Source organism: Sus scrofa, chromosome 7 (assembly GCF_054392235.1).
Source record: "Sus scrofa isolate SSC_HxYL_T2T_F1_AM1 chromosome 7, Sscrofa_HxYL_maternal_Yorkshire_Landrace_v2.0, whole genome shotgun sequence".
Classification (NCBI taxonomy): domain Eukaryota; kingdom Metazoa; phylum Chordata; class Mammalia; order Artiodactyla; family Suidae; genus Sus; species Sus scrofa.
The window spans coordinates 22,256,398-22,279,546 of NC_139389.1; the positions used below are offsets into that span (position 1 = coordinate 22,256,398).

The 23,149-nt window shown below is 42.3% G+C and overlaps 1 protein-coding gene and 1 long non-coding RNA gene across 18 annotated transcripts in view; one reads left to right on the forward strand and one right to left on the reverse strand.

Moving 5' to 3' along the window:
- The window catches only part of PGBD1 (piggyBac transposable element derived 1), a 69,558-nt gene that overhangs the window by 384 nt on the left and 46,025 nt on the right, over positions 1-23,149 (forward strand). Inside the window, exons 2-8 of one of the 17 annotated variants that reach the window (XR_014809789.1) lie at positions 1,679-2,255; positions 3,691-3,835; positions 7,948-8,036; positions 9,566-11,834; positions 12,314-14,149; positions 16,749-16,821; positions 17,336-18,078. Coding sequence is in view for 4 of the 17 variants with exons in the window: in XM_021099793.2 (XP_020955452.2) it covers positions 1,860-2,255; positions 3,691-3,835; positions 7,948-8,036; positions 9,566-9,695; positions 14,053-14,149; positions 17,336-18,902 (2,424 nt within the window). In the remaining 13 variants the exon portion in view is untranslated. Of the gene's footprint in view, positions 1-1,678; positions 2,256-3,690; positions 3,836-7,947; positions 8,037-9,565; positions 11,835-12,252; positions 14,829-14,987; positions 15,043-16,225; positions 16,822-17,057; positions 17,235-17,335; positions 20,058-23,149 lie in introns of those variants that run through there. The other 16 variants (XR_014809791.1, XM_084967670.1, XR_014809792.1 and 13 more) reach the window with 16 other exon arrangements.
- On the reverse strand, positions 6,983-22,325 carry LOC146401257 (uncharacterized). Its single transcript, XR_014809842.1, has 2 exons — positions 17,320-22,325; positions 6,983-8,728 (listed from the first exon to the last, which is right to left on the reverse strand). It is a non-coding gene; the product is annotated as an uncharacterized LOC146401257 (long non-coding RNA).

The window sequence follows — 23,149 nt, forward strand, 5'->3', positions numbered from 1 at the left end:
CGGGAAGCAGGTTGATGAGGCAGGTTTGGGCTCACTTTTCCGTGGAAATGCCTTCCCCCTGAGCAGCTTAAAGGGGAGAAGATTGTACATCAGGTTTGGGGGTGGCATTTGCACTGGGGTCCTTGGGAATTTACCATTAGAAGACTGGTACTGGCCATAACATACAAGGTAGGTAGAGCAAGTTTGGTATCAGCTGGCACTGACAGGCATTTGGGAAGACCATGGCTTTCTTAGAGGTAGAGTCTCTGTCTTTTTTAGAGTTATGCCTGGAAAATAATGACGTGCTCAATAAATGTTTTTCGAATGTTAATACATTAATGAAAGTCGGTTAAGATCAGATCCTGAGGAGTTTGAATTTAGTTCAACCTGGAGCAGTTGAAACCTGTGTTTTGGTGGGGGAGGTCGTTGAATATAGTCCAAATTGTGCTTTACGAATATCGATCCAGTGATAGGTGTGTAATAGGATAGGAATACCACAGAAAATCATTGAAATAGTGAATGCAGATTGCTATAAGGGAATAAATGGGAAGGAACGGCTGTTAAGAGGCATTTTGGAGGAAGAATTGACTGGACTCAGAATGATTATATCGGATGTAGGCCAGTTTTGAGCCTGAATGCCTGGAAAATTGTGGTGATGCCAACAGAAAAATACAGAGTGAGTACAGCTTTGAGGGGACTCTGATTTCAGTTTGGGATGTGTTGAAATTATGGTGTGCGAGGGGCCCAAAGCTGGAGGCATCCTTCTGACATTTCAGGATGCGAGTCTGCAATGTGAAAGGCAAGTCAGAGCCAAGCAGAGATTTATGTGTTCTTGGAATAGAGACATATTGAAATTGTGATTAATGAGATCACAAAAGGAGAAAGTGAAAAGAGGAAAACTTGAAGTATTTCTGTTGTTTCAGTTACCTGTTGTTACATAAAAAAAAGAAAACCCAAATTTAATGGCTTGAAACAACTTCAGCTTATTACTTCTTATGATTTATGGGTCAACTGGGCAGTATTGCTGGAATTACTCTTGTGGCTCCTGGTGAGTCAGCTGGGGATGAGGCCTAGCTGGGCTTCAGCTGGCTTCAGCAGTGTGCCAGGAGCTACAAGAGCACTTCCTCTTCGTTTCTGCTGTATTCTGTTGGTCAAAGCAAGTCATAGGCCAGCACAGGTTCAAGGAAAGGAAAAATAGACTCCATTCTTGATGAGAAAAGTGACAGAATCTCATCACAACAGGTTTTGGGGGATGGAGACTTTGGAAAGAGTCTACCCCAGCTACATTTAAGGTGGAGTATTCTGTGAGAAATACAGAGATAGATGATCTTTGAAAATATATTTATCTGTCCATGAAGGCAGCCATGGCTCCTCCATGGATAAAATTATCCCTTCTCTGCATTTAAAGTATGAGCTGCTCAGGCATTCCCATTCCTTCCCTTATATCCCTTACCTTACATCCCTTACCTCTGGGCTCAACTTCCTTAGGATTCAGGGTATACTTCTCATTAATTTCACTGATAACATAGGCAAGGAGGCTCAGTTTTTGAGTGTGACTTAGAGTGCGGACAAAAATACAAGTCTTTTACATAGTTTTGAAGCTCTTATTTTCATGTTACTAATGAATTCTTAGCCTCAGGTATATACTTGGAAAAACATTTCTTTCTTTTTTTTTTTTTTTTTCTTTTTTGCCACACAGGCTGTATGTGGGAACTCCTGGGCCCCAGGGATTGACCCTACGCCGCACAGCAGCAACCAGAGCCACAGTGGTGAGAAGGCAGGAACTTCAACCCGCTAGGCCATCAGAGAACTCCCTGGCAAAACATTTCTGAAGCATAGACCCCAGCTAAGTGAACCTTTTTTCAGCCTTGAAGCTCAACATGGATGAAGCTTTGCCAGGCCCCGCTCCTGAAGATGGAGTTAGCCTTGTGAAAGTGAAGGAGGAAGATCCCGCATGGGAGCAGATGTGCAGCTCACAGGAGAGCAGTTCTCACACTCTGGAGCTTCGCCGCCTGCTCTTCCGGCAGTTCTGCTACCAGGAGGTAACCAGGCCGCGGGAGGCCCTGGCCAAACTCCGAGAACTTTGCCATCAGTGGTTGAGGCCAGAGACACACACCAAGGAGCAGATCCTGGAGCTGCTGGTGCTGGAGCAGTTCCTGACCATCCTGCCCAAAGAGCTCCAGGCCCGGGTGCAGGCGTATCCTCTGGAGAGTGGGGAGGATGCCGTGACAGTGCTGGAGAATCTAGAGAAAGACACGGGAGACTCGGAACAGCAGGTGGGAAGAGACTGTGTGTGGTGGTGTGGGAGGAGAAATGGCAAGCATTTGTTTTAACTTTATTTTGAAATAATTTATAACTTACGGAAGTATTGAAATAGTACAGAGAACTCCTGCGTACTCTTCACACACAGGTTCACCAGTTGTGTTAACATTTCTTTCAGGATGTGCCCCACTCTTGTTGAGCTAGTGCTCTCTATGTTTGCATATACATTATATGTGCACACACACAAACACACAGGCTCACATATTTTTCTTCTTGTGAGTTAGTTGGACATACCATGCCCCTTTACCTCTAAACACTTTAGTGGGTATTTCCAAAGAACAAAGACATACTCTTGTATAACTAGAATGCAGTTATCAAGTTTTGGAAAATTAAAATTTTTATGATACTGTCATCTCAATAGTGATCCTTGTTCAGATGTTACCACGATATCATAACAGTGTTCTTTGTGGCGTTTTCCCCCCATCCAGGGTACATCCAGCATCACACATTTTGTTGCCGTTGTTTAGTCTTCTTGGATCTGGAACAGTTGTTCAGACTTTCTTTGTCACAACAATGATACTTTTGAAGAGTACTAACCAGGTGTTTTATAAAATGCCCCTCAAATTTGGGTTTGTCTTATATTTTCTCATGATGAGACCCAGGTTAAGCCTTTTGGCTGGAATACTGCAAAAGCAATGTTGTATTCTCCCAAGTGCATCACATCACAAGGCACATGGTGATGGATTGTCCTAGTACTGATGCGTTTAAGGTGGTATCTGTCAGATTTCTCCACTATAAAGTTACCATTTACCCCTTGGTAATTAGTAAGTAATCTGTGGGAGACATTTTGAGACAGTATGCATGTCCTATTGCTCCTTAAGCTTCTACCCACTGGTTTAAGAAACCTTCTGGATTTTTGCTTTTCTAGGCAGGGATTCTTCCTTTTTCTTTTCTTTTTAGAACTGCACCTGAGGGACATGGAAGCTCCCAGGCTAGGTAGGGGTCCAGTCAGAGCCACAGCCGCCAGCCTACACCACGGCAACATGGGATCCGAGCCTTGGCCATGACCCTCACCACAGCTCATGGCAACGCTGTATCCTTAACCCACTGAGTGAGGCCATGGCTCAAACCCACATCCCCATGGACACTGTGTCAGGTTCCCAACCCGCTGAACCACAGTGGGAACTCCCTAGGTAGGTATTCTGTGCTTCTCTGCTGTTTCTTGTTTGCCACTATCTCCGCAGCACATAGAACAGAACCCAGCTTTTAGTTGGTATTCAATCCGTATTTGCCAAATAATTGAATGTCTGTTTTGCTACTCTGTCTTACTCGCTGCTGCTTTAAAGGATTAAATGGGGCTTGCATGGGTTCCCTTGAGGATGTCCCTAATGGCTGTTCCCTTCTCATTCCTGCTAGGATGCCTTTTCACAGTGAATCTTTTATCCTCAGGCTTCTGTCTACACTCAGGGACAGGATATGCACCTACTGGTGACAGAATATCAAGGAGCCTCTCTGGAGTGTCAGAGCCCCCTGCTCCTGCCTGGGGTAACCACCTTGAAGTGTGAACCTCCAGAGCTCACGCAAGAAGTGAGTGGTGAGTGTCAGAGGGCGCGTTTACTGAGGACGTTGTGAGCAGGCCACTGACAGGTGTGTGGTCTTCTAAGCCAAAGTGTGTTGTATGTGTTTTTCAAGTTTTTGTCTATCCCTGTACCTAAGCAAGCTTTTAAAAACATTTGGAATTGTGAAATTTAGAAGTCTTAAGATCTTCTCATCCAGTTTACCCTTAACTGTTAGGAAAACCAAAACTCAGAGTTTAAAAGACTTGCCCAGGGTCAACAGAGGCAGAGTTAATTCACCTGACCGTCTGACCAAAAATCCTCTCTCTATTATATACCTCTGTTCTACATTTCTAATTCTAACTTATGGATGTTGTAAGTATTTCTTGGTAGCTTTCCATACATTTGTCTTTTTCCCCATGGTAGCATTTTCTTCAGTAGCCTCCCTTCCTCCAAATTGTCAGTAATTTAAAGACAGCTTTAGTCTTAACCAGGTTCTGTCCTTCCTGCACTTGGAGTGCACCCTCTCGTGTGCAGGGCTCTCACTGTGCACATCCATCCCCGCCACTGGGTATACTTCAGCTCTGTGCAGTAGGATAGGCCATCCAGAGACAGCAGAGTCTGTGGCCTGTGGTTTGCAGATGCATTGAGGACAGACAAAAGTACACAGAATGTCCAAAAAGGAGATCTCACAACTCAGTGCAATTTTTTTTTTTCTTTCTGTCTTTTTAGGACTGCACCCACAGCATATGGAGGTTCCCAGGCTAGGGGTCCAATCAGAGCTGTAGCCGCCGGCATACACCACAGCCACAGCAGTGCGGGATCCGAGTGGCATCTTTGGCCTACTCCACAGCTTATGGCAACGCCAGTCCTTAACCCACTGAGGGAGGCCAGGGATTGAACCCATGTCCTCACAGATGCTAGTCGAGTTTGTTAACTGCTGAACCACAACAGGAACTCCTCAGTGCAGTTTTTTAAGCTCTGTGGTGAGGGAATGCTATGATTTCCCCCCAGAATTTATTGAAAGCGATTAACTCATTTCCCAAGAAAAGACATGTACATAAAAAAATTAAGCCCACAATTCAGAGCATTCGTGATTTACCGTAGTCATGATTTACACTAGTGATCTGAAAATATTGATGTTTTGACATCAAATGCAGAACAGATGGTTCAAATAATAAATGGTAAGAGAACATTCAAGGGAGAAAAAAGGACACGTGTAGGGCTCAGATGACTTGTGATCTTTACCCACTGCAACATAAATACAATTTATATTTCCCTACTGACTTGACTGGTAGTTTTGTCATATTTCTTTCATTATTAAAAATCACCATGACATAAAGCCCAATGTTTTGTTTGTGTGAAGAAGTTTAAAGATGGAAGAAGTTTAGAGATAGTCCTGTGTGTGTGTGTAGGGATGGGATGTTGGGGAAGTTTTCCTGGAGGCCTGAGCCTGTATTGAACCTTGATAGATGAGAGGATTTGCAGTGGAGCAGAAACACTTACCTGTGATGAGATGATGAACACGCATCTGCTGAAATTTCATTCTATTTTGACTGGGGTGGGTGGGTGATGAAGAATGGAAGTGAGTACTTGTCAGAATGGTGATGATAACTGACAGAAAGATAACACGGTCATAGCATGTAAGATTCTTTCATGTGAATGTGAGTTGGCTCATAGAGCTGGACTCCAGCAGCATCTCCTGGACAGAAGGTGGCTTCTTTGGTTCTCTAAGTCCCCACGGGATGAGCTACTGCTGTGGTGTGTGTCACGGGGATGAGGGTGCTCTCTGGACCTTCAGGAAGTGCATCCTGTCATTCTCAAGGGCTTTGTATATCCTCTTAAGCCCTCCCAAATATTCTGGAGAGTCTGGCTAAGGGCCTGTCTGCCTACTAGTTGTAATCCAACCAGGTTACCTGAGACCAGATGAACTAAAGACGGTTTTCCAGGCTACCTGCTCTCCCTGCCCTTCTGCCATTTTCAAGGGGATAATAAATCAATTGGCATGGCTGGAGGCTAGGATTTGTTTAGAGAAAGAGTGGGTGGAAGGAATGGGAAGGTCAGTTGGGGCCATTTTATGGAGTATTTATATTCAAACCAGGAAGTTTGGACTTTTATCATTAAAAAGTTGGGTGCTGGAGTTCCCGTTGTGGCTCAGTGGTTAACGAATCTGACTAGGAACCATGAGGTTTCGGGTTCAGTCCCTGGCCTTGCTCAGTGAGTTAAAGATCCGGCGCTGCTGTGAGCTGTGGTGTAGGTTGCAGACGAGGCTCGGATCTGTCGTTGCTGTGGCTCTGGCGTAGGTCGGCGCCTACAGCTCCGATTAGACCCCTAGCCTGGGAACCTCCGTATGCCACGGGTGCGGCCCTAGAAAAGGCAAAAAGACAAAAAAATAAAATGAGAACTGTTGGAGTTCCCGTCATGGACAGAGGAAAAGAATCCCACTAGGAACCATGAGGTTGTGGGTTCGATCCCTGACCTTGCTCAGTAGATTAAGGATCTGGCGTTGCTGTGAGCTGTGGTATAGGTGGCAGGCGTGGTTCGGATCTTTCATTGCTGTGGCTGTAGTGTAGGCCGGCAGCTGTACCTCTGATTTGACCCCTAGTCTGGGAACCTCCATGTGCCTTAGGTGCAGCCCTAAAAAGCAAAAAACATTAAAAAAAATGAGAACGTTGAGTACTTTATTTTTGCCCATCTCCTAATGCTCAACTGTGATTGATTCTTGGTGTCAGACACATTGATAAATGTTCAGATGTATTGTTGGAGAAGTAAAAGACTTTGAGATATCATCTGATTCATTGCAACTTAAGCCCATTCTCTCTTATTCTGTCTTTGGCAGAGATCGAGAGCAGTGGATTGGTGTGGTGTTTGTAATGAATTTTCAGACGTTTGAAAACATTCCACTGCCTCTCTCCCAAGCTTAACCCTAATTCATTTCCACCTTAGGGGGAGGATAAGGAGCAACACGAAGTCTGATCTCACCTTCGCTTTCTGATTTCCCACTGCCTTTGATCTCATTCCTCACCGCATTACACCTCTGTGCCTTTTCCACTTTCTCTTGCCATCTCGCCCCTCCTCAACCTTACCCCTTTCTCTGCCAGGGAACTCCTCCAACACAGTGCTTTTGAAGCTGTTGGGTTTGGGCATATATGCATTGTAGTAACAGTAAATCTGGAGCAAGGCTATTTTATTTTCTCAGCAAGCTTTATTCACTTTAGATGTGAAAAACAGCAACAAAAGGAATTTAAGGTAATAATATTGTGTCTGGAGCAAAGAAAAGTGGTATATTCCATGTTATATTTTGGGTTAGTAATTATCCCATGTGCTCTTCATTTAGTAAATCCTTATATTGTTGCCATCTTGAAAAATAATAACATTATTACCTCCTGGGGTCTTGCAGTTTACAAAGGATTTTTGTGTTCATTATCTGAATCTTCATTAAGTCTGTAGACTATGTTCTCCCCATTGTACAGATAAGGAATTGGAAATAATCTTTTTAGGTAACAGTGCAGTGCCTGGCACCTACAATCATTTTCACCGTTTTGATTATTGTTGCAGTTTCCAGTGTGGCAGAGTCTCAGAAGTTCTTCTAGCTCTTGGCTAGCATCTCCTCTATGTATGTGTGTTGTATGATTTTATTTTTTTGGAGCAATTTTAGGTTCACAGCAGTATTGAAAGGAAGATAAAGAGATATCCCATATACCCCCTGCCTCTCACGCATGTATAGCCTTCCCCATCATCAATTCAATTTTTTGTGTCTCTTTTCATCTTCCTCTTACCTGCTTTCCTGTTTCCCCTGTGCCTAGTCTCTGTTAACTACTTTTCTTTCATCTTTGTTCTCTGATTGTTTCCTTCATCATCAGCTTCTTCTTTCCCTCTCTTTATTTTCATCTATGATTTCTAATTTTTCTTTATGTATGTGAAAGTACATTACTGTAAAGAACCTTGTGATTCATAAACACCACCTAATTTTGTGGGTGGCAAATCCTAAAGTTTTAGTGTTTTAGACTTCCTGACTCTGTGCTTTAGTAAGATTGCATCCTAGTACTTGGATGTTTAACAAACATAAGATTTGGGGGCTAAGTCCCCACAAAGGACCCTCTTAAAAGCCATGTGTTTCATTCAGGACTCTTGTCTCCTCCTTCCACAGGGCCTGCCCACCAGGGACCAGCCCTGCTCCAGGAGGAGAATCCCAGAGACCAGGCCGCAGTACCTGAGCTGAACTCAGCCAGGTCCCAGGTGAGCAAGATGCTCAAGCTCTGGAAACCTCAGTAGCAGCCCTCCTTTCCTCAAGCACCTATCCCTTGCCTTCTCATGGCTCACACTGCTCCCCCGAGAGCCTTTGAGGTGGTACAGTCCCTCTGCCTTCACATTGTCACAGAATATCACAGACCGTGTATGCCTCATCCAGGAGCTCACACAGGTACATGCTGTTGCCTCATTGTGTACCAAATGCAGGAGGCACACCAGATCTGGGGGTGAGAGTAAGGGGCAGGGTTAGGCCCTTGGTTTCAGAAAGTGCCTCCACTCATTGGATTCTTAGTGCCAGATGTTTTATCCTTTGGGGAGTCTCTGGTTTCTCTTCCCCAGTCTGAGAACAAAGACTTCCTCGTAGTCCTTTACAGTCCCAGTGTCCTGCACATACCCCTTTATAGTATATGATGACAGTGGAAATTCTGGGTATCCAAGGCAAAACTTCACAGCTTCTTGGCAAAGTGGACTCTGTTTTTTTTTTTTTTTTTTTCCTTAGTGATTCAGTTATTTTCATAGTCATTTAGTTAAAAAACATTTAAGTTCTCTGCTGCTGAGTCAGTTTTCTCAAGACAGGGTCCTCATGGAGTCCTCTCTTCTCTCAGTTCTTTTCTGTGACTTCTAGTTGTTTCTTGATGCTGTCAGACCCACTGCCTCCTGTTCTTAAATACCCTATCTTCCTGAAAATAAATGTGTAGCAAGTAAAACTTATGTGTGTATTTAAATAAATGTAATCATCTAAAATACAGAGCTGATATTGCTTATATGTGGAATCTTAAAAAAAAATGGACACAAATGACCTTATTTACAAAATAGAAATAGACTCTCAGAAATAGAAAACAAACTTATGGTTACTAAAGGGGAAGGGAAGAGATAAATTAGGAGTCTGGGATTAACATATACTCACTACAAATAAGGTAATTAAAAGTTTGCACTGATGTATAATCAATAAGTTTGAATTAAGGAGGAATAAGGTCAAAAGTCTAGGAAAATGAAAGGGCAGAGATGTGAGTGGACAGTTTAATGAAACTAGTGTTGAGTCAAATGATGAAAGACTAGCCAGAAAAAGAGAAAAATAGCATTAATTGTAGTAGGGCTAAGATGAAGTTATGGATGATCTTGTGCCTTAAAAAGATATACTGAAGTCTTAACCCCAGGTACCTATGATCTGATTTGGTAATAGACTTTTTGTAGATATAGTCAAGCTAAGATGAGGTCCTACTGGATTAGGGTAGGCCCTATATCCAACGGTTGGCATCCTTATAAGAAGGCTGCGTGATGACAGAGGCAGAGACTGGAGTGATGCATCTACCAGCCAAGGAACACCAAGGACTGCTAACAACCCCCAGAAGCTGAGAGAGACGCAGGACCATCTTCCCCTAGACCCTCAGAGAGAGCAGGGCCCTGATGGTTGGCTCAATACTACTGGTTTGCAGGGTGGTATTCAATAACCTTCACAGCTGGACCCCTTATCTTTACCACACTGAAAACTACGAGACCATTTTTTGCCTTTTTAGACATCAGTGAAGACTGAGGAAGAAGCAGCCCAGGCTCTTGTCCCAGGAGAGTGGCCACATCTGAATCTGGCTCAAAGGAATCTCCATGGGAACTCAGCTCGGGAGAAGGTTACAAATCTGAGTCTGATGAGTAAGAATAAGCCTCTGGCTCATCCCCAACTATGCTCACTTTCCCCGTCATTCACCCTGACTTGGCCCTTGTGAACCCACATTTCCTTCATGCCCTCACCCTTCCTTCCCCTTCTGGCCTCTGCTTCCACACTTCTCTCAGCCCCTGTCATTTTGCACCCTCCCAATCACTTCACCTTCTGTTGCTAATCATTCAGCTGATTCTTTTTATTATTATTATAGTTTTTTTACATTATTCTGCCAATTTCTGCTGTACCGCAAAATGACCCAGTCATACATCTATACACCCTCTCTTTCTCTTATTATCTTTCATCATGTTCCATCACAAGTGATTGGAAATAGTTCCCTGCGCTATACAGCAGGACCTATTGTCTGTCCATTCTAAATGTAACAGTTTGCATTTTTTTTTTTGTCTTTTTGTCTTCTGTTGTTGTTGTTGTTGTTGCTATTTCTTGGGCCGCTCCCGCAGCATATGGAGATTCCCAGGCTAGGGGTTGAATCGGAGCTGTAGCCACTGGCCTACGCCAGAGCCACAGCAACGCGGGATCCAAGCCGCGTCTGCAACCTACACCACAGCTCACGGCAACGCCGGATCGTTAACCCACTGAGCAAGGGCAGGGACCGAACCCACAACCTCATGGTTCCTAGTCGGATTCGTTAACCACTGCGCCACAACGGGAACTCCAGTTTGCATTTGTTAACCCCAAACTCCCCTCCCCCTCGGCAACGAGTCTGCTGTCCATGTCTGAGTCTGTTTCTGTTCTGTAGATAGGTTCATCTGTGCCATATTTTAGATTAAATGATATCATATGGTAACTGTCTTTTTCTTTCTGACTTTCTTCACTTAGTATGAGAATCTCGAGTTGCATCCATGTTGCTGCAAATGGCATTATCTTTTCTTTTTTTATGGCAGGGTAATATCCCATTGTGTATATGTACGATATCTTCCTCATCCATTCATCTGTTGATGGACATTTAGGTTGTTTCCATGTCTTGGCTATTGTGAATAGTGTTGCGAGGAACATAGAAGTGTATGTATCTTTTTGAATGAAAGTTTTTTAATTGGGTTGTTTTTTTGCTGTTGAGTTGTATGAGTTGTTTATATATTTTGAAGATGAAGCCATTGTCACTTACATTGTTTGTTCCAGATTTTAGCAGGAAGGCTTTCAGTTTTTCTCTGCTTAGTATTATATTGGCTGTGGGTTGTCATAAATGGCTTTTATTATGTTAAGGTATGTTCCCTCTATACCCACTTTGGTAAGAGTTTTTTTTATCATGAATGGATGTTGGATTTTGTCAGAAACTTTTTCTGCATCTTGGATTTTGTCAAAAGCTTTTTCTGCATCTATTGAGATGATTGTGTGTTTTTGACTTTTCTTTTGTTAATGTGGTGTATGACGTTGATTGATTTGCATATGCTGAGCCATTCTTGTGAACCTGGGATGAATCCCACTTGGTTGTGGTGTAAGATCTTTTTTAAATGTTGTTGGATTCAGTTGGCTAAAATACTATGTCTGTTTTTTTTTGTTTTTTTTTTTGGCTATTTCTTAGGCCACTCCCACGGCATATGGAGGTTCCCAGGCTAGGGGTGGAATCAGAGCTGCAGCCACCGGCCTACGCCAGAGCCATAGCAACGCAGGATCTGAGCCACATCTGTAACCTCCACCATAGCTCACGGCAACGCCGGATCATTAACCCACTGAGCAAAGGCAGGGACCGAACCCGCAACCTCATGGTTCCTAGTCGGATTCGTTAACCACTGCGCCACAACGGGAACTCCGTATGTCTGTATTTATCAAAGATATTAGCCTATAATTTTCTTTTTTGGTAGTATCTTTGCCTGGTTTTGGTATCAAGGTGATGGTGGCTTCAAGTTTAGAAGGATGGGTATAAGTTCTTCTTTGTATGTTTGATAAATTTTCCTGTGAAGCCATCTGATTCTGGATTTTGGTTTGTAGGGAGTGTTATTCAATTTCATTTCTTGTGATTGGTCTGTTCACTTGGTCTGTTTCTTCTTGGTTCAGTTTTGGTGGGCTGTATGTCTCTAGAAAGTTATGCATTTCTTCAAGGTTGTTAAACTTGTTGGAAAAAAAAAAACCCTGGGAGTTCTGTTGTAACTCAGCAGAAACAAATCCAACTAGTATCCACGAGGATGCAAGTTCTATCCCTGGCCGCGCTGAGTGGGTTGTAGACCTGGTGTTGCCATGAGCTGCGGTATAGGTCACAGATGTGGCTTGGATCCTGTGTGGCTGTGGTGTAGGCTTGCAGCTGCAGCTCTGACTTGATCCCTAGCCTGGGAACCTCCATATGCTGCGGGTGTGGCCCTGAAAAGCAAAAAAAAAAAAACTTGTTGGCATATAATTGTTCACAGTATTCTCTTATGGTATGTCCGTACTTTTGCAGTACCCATTGAGATTTCTCCTTTTTCATTTATTTTGTTTTTGTTTTTGTTTTGAAAGAAGCTTTATTTATTTATTTTATTTTTTTCTGTCTTTTTTTTTTTTTTTTTTTGCTATTTCTTGGGCTGCTGTCGCGGCATATGGAGGTTCCCAGGCTAGGGGTTGAATCAGTGCTGTAGCCTCCAGCCTATGCTAGAGCCACAGCAACACGGGATCCAAGCCGCGTCTGCAACCTACACCACAGCTCACGGCAACGCTGGATCGTTAACCCACTGAGCAAGGGCAGGGATCGAACCCGCAACCTCATGGTTCCTAGTCGGATTCGTTAACCACTGTGCCACATTGGGAACTCCTCTTATTTTGTTTTCTTTCTCTGCTTTTCTTACTCTGGCCAGAGGTTTGCCAATTTTGTTTACCCTTTCAAATACCAGCTCTTGGTTTTATTGATTTTTTTTCTATGTTTTATTGATTTAATTAATAAAATTTTTTAAATTTTAATTTGATAAAAATCTCTATTGATTTCTTCTCTGATGTTTATGATTTGCTTCCTTCTGACTTTAGGTTTGGTTTGTTCCTTTTTTTTTTTCTTTTTGGTCTTTTTTTTGCCTTTTCTAGGGCTGCTCCCGTGACATATGGAGGTTCCCAGGCTAGGGGTCCAATCAGAGCCGCAGCCACCAGCCTATGCCAGAGCCACAGCAGCGTGGGATCTAAGCTGCGTCTGCAACCAACATCACAGCTCACAGCAACGCCGGGTCCTTAACCCACTGAACAAGGCCAGGGATCGAACCCGCAACCTCATGGTTCCTAGTCAGATTCGTTAACCACTGCTCCATGACGGGAACTCCTGGTTTGTTCCTTTTCTAATTCTTTTAGGTGGTAGGCTAAGTTGTTGATTTGAGATCTTTCTTCTTTTTTGAGGAAGGCCTGTATTGCTCTGAACTTCCCTCTAAGAACTACTTTTGCAGCATCCGATAGATTTTGAATGGTTGTGTTTTTGTTGTCATTTGTCTTGATGTAGTTTTTAATTCACTTTTGATTTCCTCGTTGACCCACTGTTTTTTTTTTTTTTTTTTTTTTACTAGCATGTTGTTTAGTCTCCACATGGTTTTCTCTCATTTCTTTTCCTGTGGTTGATTTCTGGTTTCATGCCATTGTGGTCAGAGAAGATGCTTGAAATAATTTCTATACTCTTAAATTTATCAAAGTTAGTTTTGTGCCTCAGTATGTGGTCAGATCGTTCATTCTTGTTCTGATCTTCTCTGATCATCGCTCTACTTTCCCTGAGTCTCTCAACATCTCCTCCCTTGCTCCCCCTTTTCTTCCCTCTTTTTTTTTTTTTTTTTTGGTCTTTTTGCCTTTCTAGGGCCGCTCCCACGGCATATGGAGGTTCCCAGTCTAGGAGTCTAATCAGAGCTGTAGCCACTGGCCGACACTAGAGCCACAGCAATGTGGGATCCGAGCCGCATCTGCAGCCTACACCACAGCTCACGACAATGCCAGATTCTTAACCCACTGAGCAAGGCCAGGGATCGAACCCGAAACCTCATGGTTCTTGGATTCATTAACCACTGCGCCACGACGGGAACTCCCTTTCTTCCCTTTTTGAGGGTCCCATATAATTTGTTATTTTCAGACATCCCTTCACATTTGGAAATGCCATAAACTCCTCTGCTTGATTCCCTCTTTACCTCAGAGGAAGTTCTCTTCACTCTCTGAGAACACTACAGTCCATGTGTAATTTTCTTTAAATATGCTTTGCCCTGTTAGACCCTATCTCCTGAAACTTGACCTTTCTTATTATCTTCCCATACTATGCCATATTTTTTAGGATTGCTGTAACTGCACTCCTGTGATACCTGTTGATTGTTTTAATTTGAAACATCCCATTCCTACCCTGGAGATTTGTTTTTTTCTAAATTCAGGCAACAGATAACATTTAAATTATTAACATTATTTTAGCTGAAGAAGTAGTAACTAAAGATGGATTGTTTAACCCAAAGCAAGAAACTTCTGAAGAAATGGAACCAGGTGCTGAGGCCTCAGGAATAGCCAACAGGTAAGTGTACATGGTCTTAAGTAGAATAAGATGCTATAGATGTAAGAAGAAATTGGAATGGAACGAGAGAAACAAGTTGGTAAAAGCCTACTTCCCAGGAATAATACAGGAAGAGTATCACTCACTTCTGTGATCATAGGAGACCTCGTGCCAAGAAGGAGACCTGTCACTTTATCATAGTTATATAAAATCTTCAGTTTGGGAGTTCCTGTGGTAGCTCAGCAGAAACAAATCTGACTAGTATCCATGAGGACACAGGTTCAATCCCTGGCCTCTCTTGGTGGGTTAAGGATCTGGTGTTGCCATGAGCTATGGTGTAGGTCACAGACGTAGCTCAGATCTGGCATTGCTCTGGCTGTGGTGTAGGCCGGCAGCTACAGCTCCATTTTGACCCCTAGGCCTGGGAACCTCCATGTGCCCCAGGTTTGGCTCTAAAAGGGTAAAAAAAAAAAAAAAGAAATCTTCAGTTTGTAAGTTGTCTCCAAGAATCCTATCCTGACTCAGTCTACCCTGCTTGATCACTCTTCCCCTGACTCCCTTATGTCTTTGTGGGGCTATAGTTAGAGAAGCCAGAAAAAAGAGAAGGCAGAGGATTTAGACAAGAGAGTGAGCACTGCAGGTGAGGTTGCTGTAATGAGTAAGAAAGAAACTCAGGAGTTACCATAGTGGCACAGCGGAAGCGAATCCAACTAGAACCATGAGGTTGCGGGTTCAATCCCTGACCCCTCTCAGTGGGTTAAGGATCCGGCATTGTTGTGAGATTGCAGATGTGGCTCAGATCTGGCATGGCTATGGCTGTGGTGTATGTCGGCAGCTATAGCTCCAATTAGGCCCCTAGCCTGGGAACCTCCATGTGTCGCAGGTGCGGCCCTAAAAAACAAAAGAAAAAGAAACATCAGACCTGGAGGAGGACTTAAGACAGTGTGAATATTTTCAACCTTTATTAGAGTCCTGAACAAGAATCAGAAGGAAAGTAGCTGATGATGAAGGACAGGTGAAAGATAGTAGTAGGCACTTAATGAGTGTTGGTTCTGGAGCTGTGTAGCATAGATGCTCCGAAACCAGAAAGAGAGGGACTGGATCATGAGCAGAGGGTTGGTTTCTGGTGAGGCCATTAACTCCTTGGAAACTTGAGAAAAGAGGAAGGAAACAGCAGGGGATAAGCATTCTCCATATTGACATTTGTTCATCTTAGGGAAACAGGGAGCGTAATCTCAGTTAAATGAGACATGCTTGAAGCTTAAGAAGAGAAGTGAAATCCTCCATAAAGTTGCTGAGGTCTGAGGAGAAGGCATCCCAGAAGAGGTAACATTTGAAACGAGACCTGATGAGTAAGCCGGAATTTACTAGCTAAGGAGCATCGGAGAGAGACAGAAAGAAAATGCAAGTACCTGGAGAGGTTAGGAGAAGAACTAGGAGAGTTAGAGGAGCCACAGAAAAAGGTTTTGAAGAGTAAGTTCTTGCATGAAAAATTCTGGGTCCTCTTTGGAATGGGAAAAGAGGTTATGTTTGGAAATACCAAGAACTTGGGTAGCAGCTGTGAGAAGAGTGATGCAATGCCTGTTGTAGGGAACAGGGAAGAAAGGCACAAGAAGAAATGAGAAGGATTTTTGGGAACTATTAACTAGGGAGACCGACATTTTGAGCGACGCCAGCTTGCCTAGTCATGTGATTTCTCTGGCAGTACTCACTCCTGGTTGAGGAATAAAGAAGACCAAGGATGCTGTTGATTTGGTATTGAATTTTGCTGGTCCAGGGTGGTTGATGATCCTGGCAAGAGATGGACTAAAGTGATGGATCATGGGATCTAGATGGAATGGGAAGGAAGGTAAAAGTAGGAGGGAATGGAGGAGTCAGAGGAGATAGAACAGCTATTGTGGGACAGAGGTGTAAGGAGCCTAGAGTGAAAAGAAAGTGGGGCTAGAGTTCCCATCGTGGCTCAGTGGTTAGTGAGTCTGATTACGAACCATGAGGTTGCAGGTTCGATCCCTGGCCTTGCTCAGTGGGTTAAGGATCTGGTGTTACCATGAGCTGTGGATGCAGCTTGGATCCCGAGATGCTGTGGCTGTGGTGTAGACTGGCGGTTACAGTTCCGATTGGACCCCTAGCCTGGGAAACTCCATATGCCACAGGTGTGGCCCTAGAAAAGACAAAAAAAAAAAAAAAAAAAAGACAGAAAAGAAATTGGGGCTAGAGAGTGAGTTTAGTTTTCCAGTAGTGGAGAGTTCAGTGTAGTGACAGGATTCAGGGACAGTCCTTGAAGTTGAAGATGTTTGAGAACTCTAAGATGGATATGTCGAATGGCTCATACATACAAACATTAAAGACACTCAGGATGATAAATTCTCTAAGCAAATAAGTATATGTAATGTAAATTATATTACAACATACTTTCCCCACTGTGTTCTCTCCTCATGTCTTCTAAAATTAGACCATTTACCAATAGCATACTAGTAAATGCAAATTTCTAAAATTAAAAAAGAAATTTGTGTAAAACAATACTTTTTTCATCTTAGTATCTTTGGCCAGCTTCCTTGTAAACCCCATAAAAATTGGTTCAAGGGCAGTAAGTTTGAGTTTCTGTTTTGTTTCTCTCCAGAGTGGTGCATCAACCAGATGAATGCAGAACTAGGAGAGGCTAAATCCGTCCATATTCAAAAATTCTGTGAGAGGTGAGGGGCTCAGTAAATAACCCATTTCCTTGTCCAAATCAGAACCAATTGATAGAGACACAGGAGTAAAACAGATGATTCTGGAAGCCTCAGTTTTATGACTTACACAAGCTAGACTGATAACTCAAAGGCATGGATGCATAGTGACAGCAGACCTTCCTTCCCCACCGACCCCACCCCCATAGGTTTTTCTGATCCATAGGTTTTTCTGATCCATAGGTTTTTCTGATCCATAGGTTTTTCTGATCCATAGGTTTTTCTGTGGCAAAAAGGCAATGTCTGCAACTTGCTCTGAAAGAGGACAGCCCAGTCCCTTCTCCCAGATTCAGCAGTTAGTTAAGTGGGAAGTGGGGCAAGGTTAGAAATGTTCAGTCTGGCCAAAGTCCTCCCCATGGAACCATGAGAAGTAAGAAGTAAGTATTCCCCACAAAAGAATGCTTAGGTATGAGTGGATTTATCCTGTATCAGTGAAGAAGACTGAGAATTTTTATAGCATACCTTTTTTCTTTCCCAGAGATTGCACACCCCAGGCCCCTTGTGGAATTTCTGTCCCTGTTGAAAGGACAGTTGTGCGTTTGAACACTCTGAAGGACCGTCACCCAGGCGACTTGTGGGCTCGGATGCACGTCTCATCCTTGGAATATGCTGCAGGAGACATTACTCGAAAAGGGAGAAAAAAAGACAAAGCTCGAGTGAGTGAACTACTCCAAGGCCTCGCATTTTCTGGTGACTCAGATGTGGAAGAGGATAATGAGCCAGAAACCCAGCCTGCCTCCAAACGGCTAAAAGTGTCAAGTGTCCCAGAGAAGAACTGGACCAAAAGAGACATTAAACCCAACTTTCCAAGCTGGTCAGCCCTGGATTCTGGACTTTTGAATCTCAAGAGTGAAAAGTTGAACCCAGTAGAGCTCTTTGAGTTATTTTTTGATGATGAAACATTCAACTTGATTGTCAGTGAAACTAATAATTATGCTTCTCAGAAAAATGTCAACTTGGAAGTCACAGTTCAGGAAATAAGGTGTGTGTTTGGTGTCCTGCTTTTGAGTGGACTTGTGAGGCGTCCTCAACGGGGAATGTATTGGGAAATGTCTGATGTCGATCAGAACCTGGTTAAAGATGCAATCAGAAGGGACAGATTTGAATTGATTTTCTCATACCTGCATTTTGCAGATAATAGCCACCTAGATCAAAAAGATAAATTTACAAAATTGAGGCCTCTCATAAAGCAAATGAATAAAAATTTTCTTTTGTATGCTCCCCTCGAAGAATACTATTGTTTTGACAAGACAATGTGTGAGTGCTTTGATAGTGACCAATTGCTGAATGGAAAACCTATTAAAATTGGCTATAAAATTTGGTGTGGTACAACCACACAGGGTTATCTAGTTTGGTTTGAGCCCTATCAAGAAGAATTAACTATGATGGCAGGTAAGGATCTTGATCTTGGTTTAGGTGGAAATCTAGTGATGAATTTCGCTGATGTTCTTTTAGAGAGAGGTCGATATCCCTATCACCTGTGTTTTGATAGCTTCTTTACAAGTGTCAAATTGATGTCAGCCTTGAAGAAGAAAGGAGTGAGAGCAACAGGAACAATTCGTGAGAACAGGACTGAAAAATGTCCCCTTATGAATGCAGAACATATGAAAAAAATGAAGAAGGGGTATTTTGATTTCCGAGTAGAAGAAAATGATGAGATAATTTTGTGTCGTTGGCATGGTGAAGGTGTTATCAGTCTGTGCTCCAACGCTGTTGGCATAGAGCCAGTCAATGAGATATGTTGTTTTGCTGATGACGAGGAGATCCCTGAGATAAGTCAACCATCTATAGTGAAACTGTATGATGAATGCAGGGAAGGCATAGCAAAAATGGAACAGATCATTTCCAAGTATAGGGTGAGAATAAGAAGCAAAAAGTGGTACTCAGTTTTGGTAAGCTACATGATTGATGTAGCCATGAGCAATGCATGGCACCTACACAAAGCCTGTAACCCAGGTGCCTCTCTAGACCTTGGGGATTTTCAGAGATGTGTGGCACGTTTCTACTTGGAGCACAATGCAAATATATCAGATGAAGGCAGGTAAAACATCCACAATGGAAACATTAATAAAACAGAAAAATCACAACACATCAGATTGTACCCAAAGCAAACGTAATGTATGTAAGTGTACAAGGAAATTATAAAGTAATATTTTTAAAATTTTATGTAGAGTTTAAAAAACTTACAAGTAATGTTAAAAATGATCTATAAAAATATTGAAGTCCATTGGTAACTTTATCTTTGATGTTAAATATTGGGAAATTACTTGAATTGATTGGTTACTTTGTGCACTTAGAGAACAAAACCCTGCCTCTTCCCCCACCCCTGGTGGTTTTCTCTGGGGAATGCCCTATTATTTTATTTTTGGCTGCACCTGCAACTATATGGAAGGTCCTAGGCCAGGGGTCAAACATATGCCACAGCAACCCAAGCTGCTGTAGTGACAATGCTGGATCCTTAACCTGCAGTGACAATGCTGGATCCTTAACCTGCAGGTAAAGATACCACCAAGGGAAGAAAAAAAATTACAGACCAACATCACTGATGAATATAGATGCAAAAATCCTCAACAGAATATTAGCAAACTGAGGCCAACAATTGATTAACAGGATCAAGTGGGATTTGTTCCAGGGATGCCATCTATTTTTCAGTATCTGCAAATGAATGTGATACACACCACATTAACAGACTGAAGAATAAAAACCAGATGATCTCAATAGATGCAGAAAAAGCTTTTAACAAAATCCAACAACTATTTATGATAAAAACCATCCAGGAAGTGGGCATGGAGGGAACCTACCTCCACATATAATAAAACCCATATATGACACACCCACAGCTAATATTTTCAACAGTGAAAAGCTGAAAGAATTTCTGCTAATATCAGGAATAAGACAAGGATGTCCACTCTCACCACTTTTATTCAACATAGTTTTGGAAGTCCTAGCCATGGCAATGAAAAAGGAAAAGGAGTCCAACTAGGAAAAGAAGTAAAACCTTTGCTGTTTGCAGATGACATGTTATTATGCATATAAAATACTAAAGATGCTGTCAGAAAACTGCTGGAGCTCAATGAATTGGGCAAAGTTGCAGGATACAAAATTAATATACAGAAATAGCTCACATTCCTATACACTAACAACAAAAGATCAGAAAGAGATTAACAATCCCATTCATCATCACATCAAAAAGAATAAAATACCTACCTAAGGAGGCAAAAGGATCTGTATGCTGAAAACTAAGACACTGTTGAAAGAAATCAAAGATGATACAAACAGATGGAAAGATATACCATGTTCTTGAATTGGAAGAATCAGTATTGTCAAGATGACTGTACTTACTACCCAAGGCAATCTACAGATGCAGTGTAATTCCCATCAAATTACCAATGACATTTTTCACAGAACTAAGAACAAATGTTTTAAGTTTGTAAGGAAATGCTAAAGACCCCAAATAGCCAAAGCAATCCTGAGAAAGAAAAACAGACTTGGAGGAATCAGGTTCCCTCACTTCAGATTATACTACAAAGCTACAGACATCAAAACTTTATATTACTGGCAAAAGAAAAAATAGAAATATAGATCAATAGAATAGGATAGAAAGCCCAGAAATAAACCTACATACCTATGGTCAATCAGTGACAAAGGAGGCAAGAATATACAATGGAGAAGAGATGGTGCTTCAATAACTGGTTACTGGGAAAACTGGACAACTACATGTAAAAGGATGAAATTAAAACATTCTCTAACACCATGCACAAAAATAAAATGGGATTAAAGACCTAAATATAAGACTGGATACTATAAAACTCTTAGAGGAAAGCATAAGCAGAACACTCTTTGGTGTAAATCACAGCAATACCTTTTGGATCCACCTCCCAGAGTAATGAAAATAAAAGTAAACAAATAGGACCTAATTAAACTTAAAAGCTTTTGTACAGCAAAGGAAACCATAAACAAAATGAGAAGACAACCCACAGAATGAGAAAATACTTGCAAACAAAGCAACTGACCATGGATTAATCTCCAAACAACTTTAGATTTAAAAACAAAAGGCAGTCTAAAAATGGTCAGAAGATCTAAATAGACTTTTCTTCAAAGAAGACATACAAATGGCAAAAAAGGAAAACATGAAAAGATGCTCAATATCACCATTAGAGAAATGCAGATCAAAACAACAACGAGGTATCACCTCACACCAGTCAGAATGGTAGTCATCAAAGTTTATAAACAGGAGTTCCTGTTGTGGCTCAGCAGGTAACAAACCTGACTAGTATCCATGAGGTTATGGGTTCAATCCCTGGCCTCACTCAGTGGGTTAGGGATACAGCATTGCCTTGAGCTATGGTGTAGACTGCAGTTTGGATCTGGTGTTGCTGTGGCATAGGCTGGCAGCTGCAGCTCTGATTCAACCCATGGCCTGGGAACTTCCATATGCTGCGGTTGTAGCCCTTCTACACCATTGGTGGGAATGTTAATTTGATGTAGCCACTAAACATAGGAAAAAACTAACAGTTACATGATCCAGCAATCCCACTCCTGGGCCTGTACTTGGAGAAAACCATTAATTAGAAAAAGTACATTCAACCCAGTGTTTGTCACAGCACTATTTACAACAGCCAAGATACGGAAGCAACCTAAATGTCCATCGACCCAGGATTGGATAAAAAAGATGTGGTACATACGTACAATGAAATATTTGGCCATACAAAGAGTAAAGCCATTTTTAGCACCATGGATGGACCGAAGAAATTTTCATACTAAGTGAGGTAAGCCAGACAAAGACATCTCATTTGATATCACTTAGATGTGGAATCTTAAAAACACAAAAATATTACAAAATAGAAACAGACCCAGACTTCAAAAACAAACTTATGGGAGTTCCCACTGTGGTTCAAAGCATTAAGAATCCGACTAGTAGGAGTTCCCGTTGTGACACAGTGGAAATGAAGCTGACTAGGAACCAAGAGGTTGCAAGTTTGATCCCTGGCCTTGCTCAGTGGGTTAAGAATCCGGCGTTGCCATGAGCTGTGGTGTTGGTCGCAGATGCGGCTCAGGTCTGGTGGTGTGGCGTAGGCCCGTCGCTACAGCTCTCATTGGACCCCTAGCCTGAGAACCTCCATATGCCTCAAGAGCAGCCCTAAAAATACAAAAAAATAAAAGAATCCGACTATTATCCATGAGGACCTGGGTTCAATCCCTGGCCTTGCTCAGTGTGTTAAGAATTGAGTGTTGCTGGAGTTCCCGTCGTGGCACAGTGGTTAACGAATCCGACTAGGAACCATGAGGTTGCGGGTTCGGTCCCTGCCCTTGCTCAGTGGGTTAACAACCTGGCGTTGCCGTGAGCTGTGGTGTAGGTTGCAGACGCGGCTCGGATCCCGCGTTGCTGTGGCTCTGGCGTAGGCCGGTGGCTATAGCTCCGATTCAACCCCTAGCCTGGGAACCTCCATATGCCGCGGGAGCGGCCCAAGAAATAGCAAAAAAAAAAAAAGAATTGGGTGTTGCCATGAGCTGCAATATAGATTGAATCTGGCATTGCTGTGGCTGTAGTGAGGCTGGCAGCTGAAGCTCTGATTTGACCTCTAGCCTGGGAACTTCCATATGCCATGGATGTGGCCCTAAAAAGAGAAACAAAATTATGGTTCCCAAAGGGGAAGGGAGGCAGGCAAGGATGGATTGGGGATTTGAGATTGGCATGTGCTCACTAGTGTATATGGCATGGATAGTCAATGGGACCTACTGTGTAGCACAGGAAACTCTACCCAATGTTCTGTGGTAACCTTTATGGGAAAAGAATCTGAAAAAGAATGGATATGTATGTTATAATCACTTTGTTGTACAGCAGGAATGATCACAACATTGTAAATGAACTATATTTCAATAAAACTTTAAAAATGGAATAACCAAATGCAGGCAGAATTTAATGCTATTCCCATAAAATTACTAATGAAGTTTTTCATGGAACTAGAACAAATAATCCTAGGTTTTATGTGGAACCATAAAACACCCAGAATTGCCAAAGCAATCCTAAGGAAAAAACAAAACTGGAAGCATAACCCTCCCAAACTTCAGACAATACTAGAAAGCTACAGTAATCAAAACAGTGTGATCCTGGCATAAAAACAGACATTATGGATCAATAGAACAGAATAGCCGAGAAATAAACCTACACCTATTGTCAGTTAATCTTCAACAAAGGAAGCAAGAATGTACAATGGAGAAAAAAGTCTGTTCAGCAAGTAGTATTAGGAAAATTGAATAACCACGTGTAAATCAATGAAGTTAGAACACA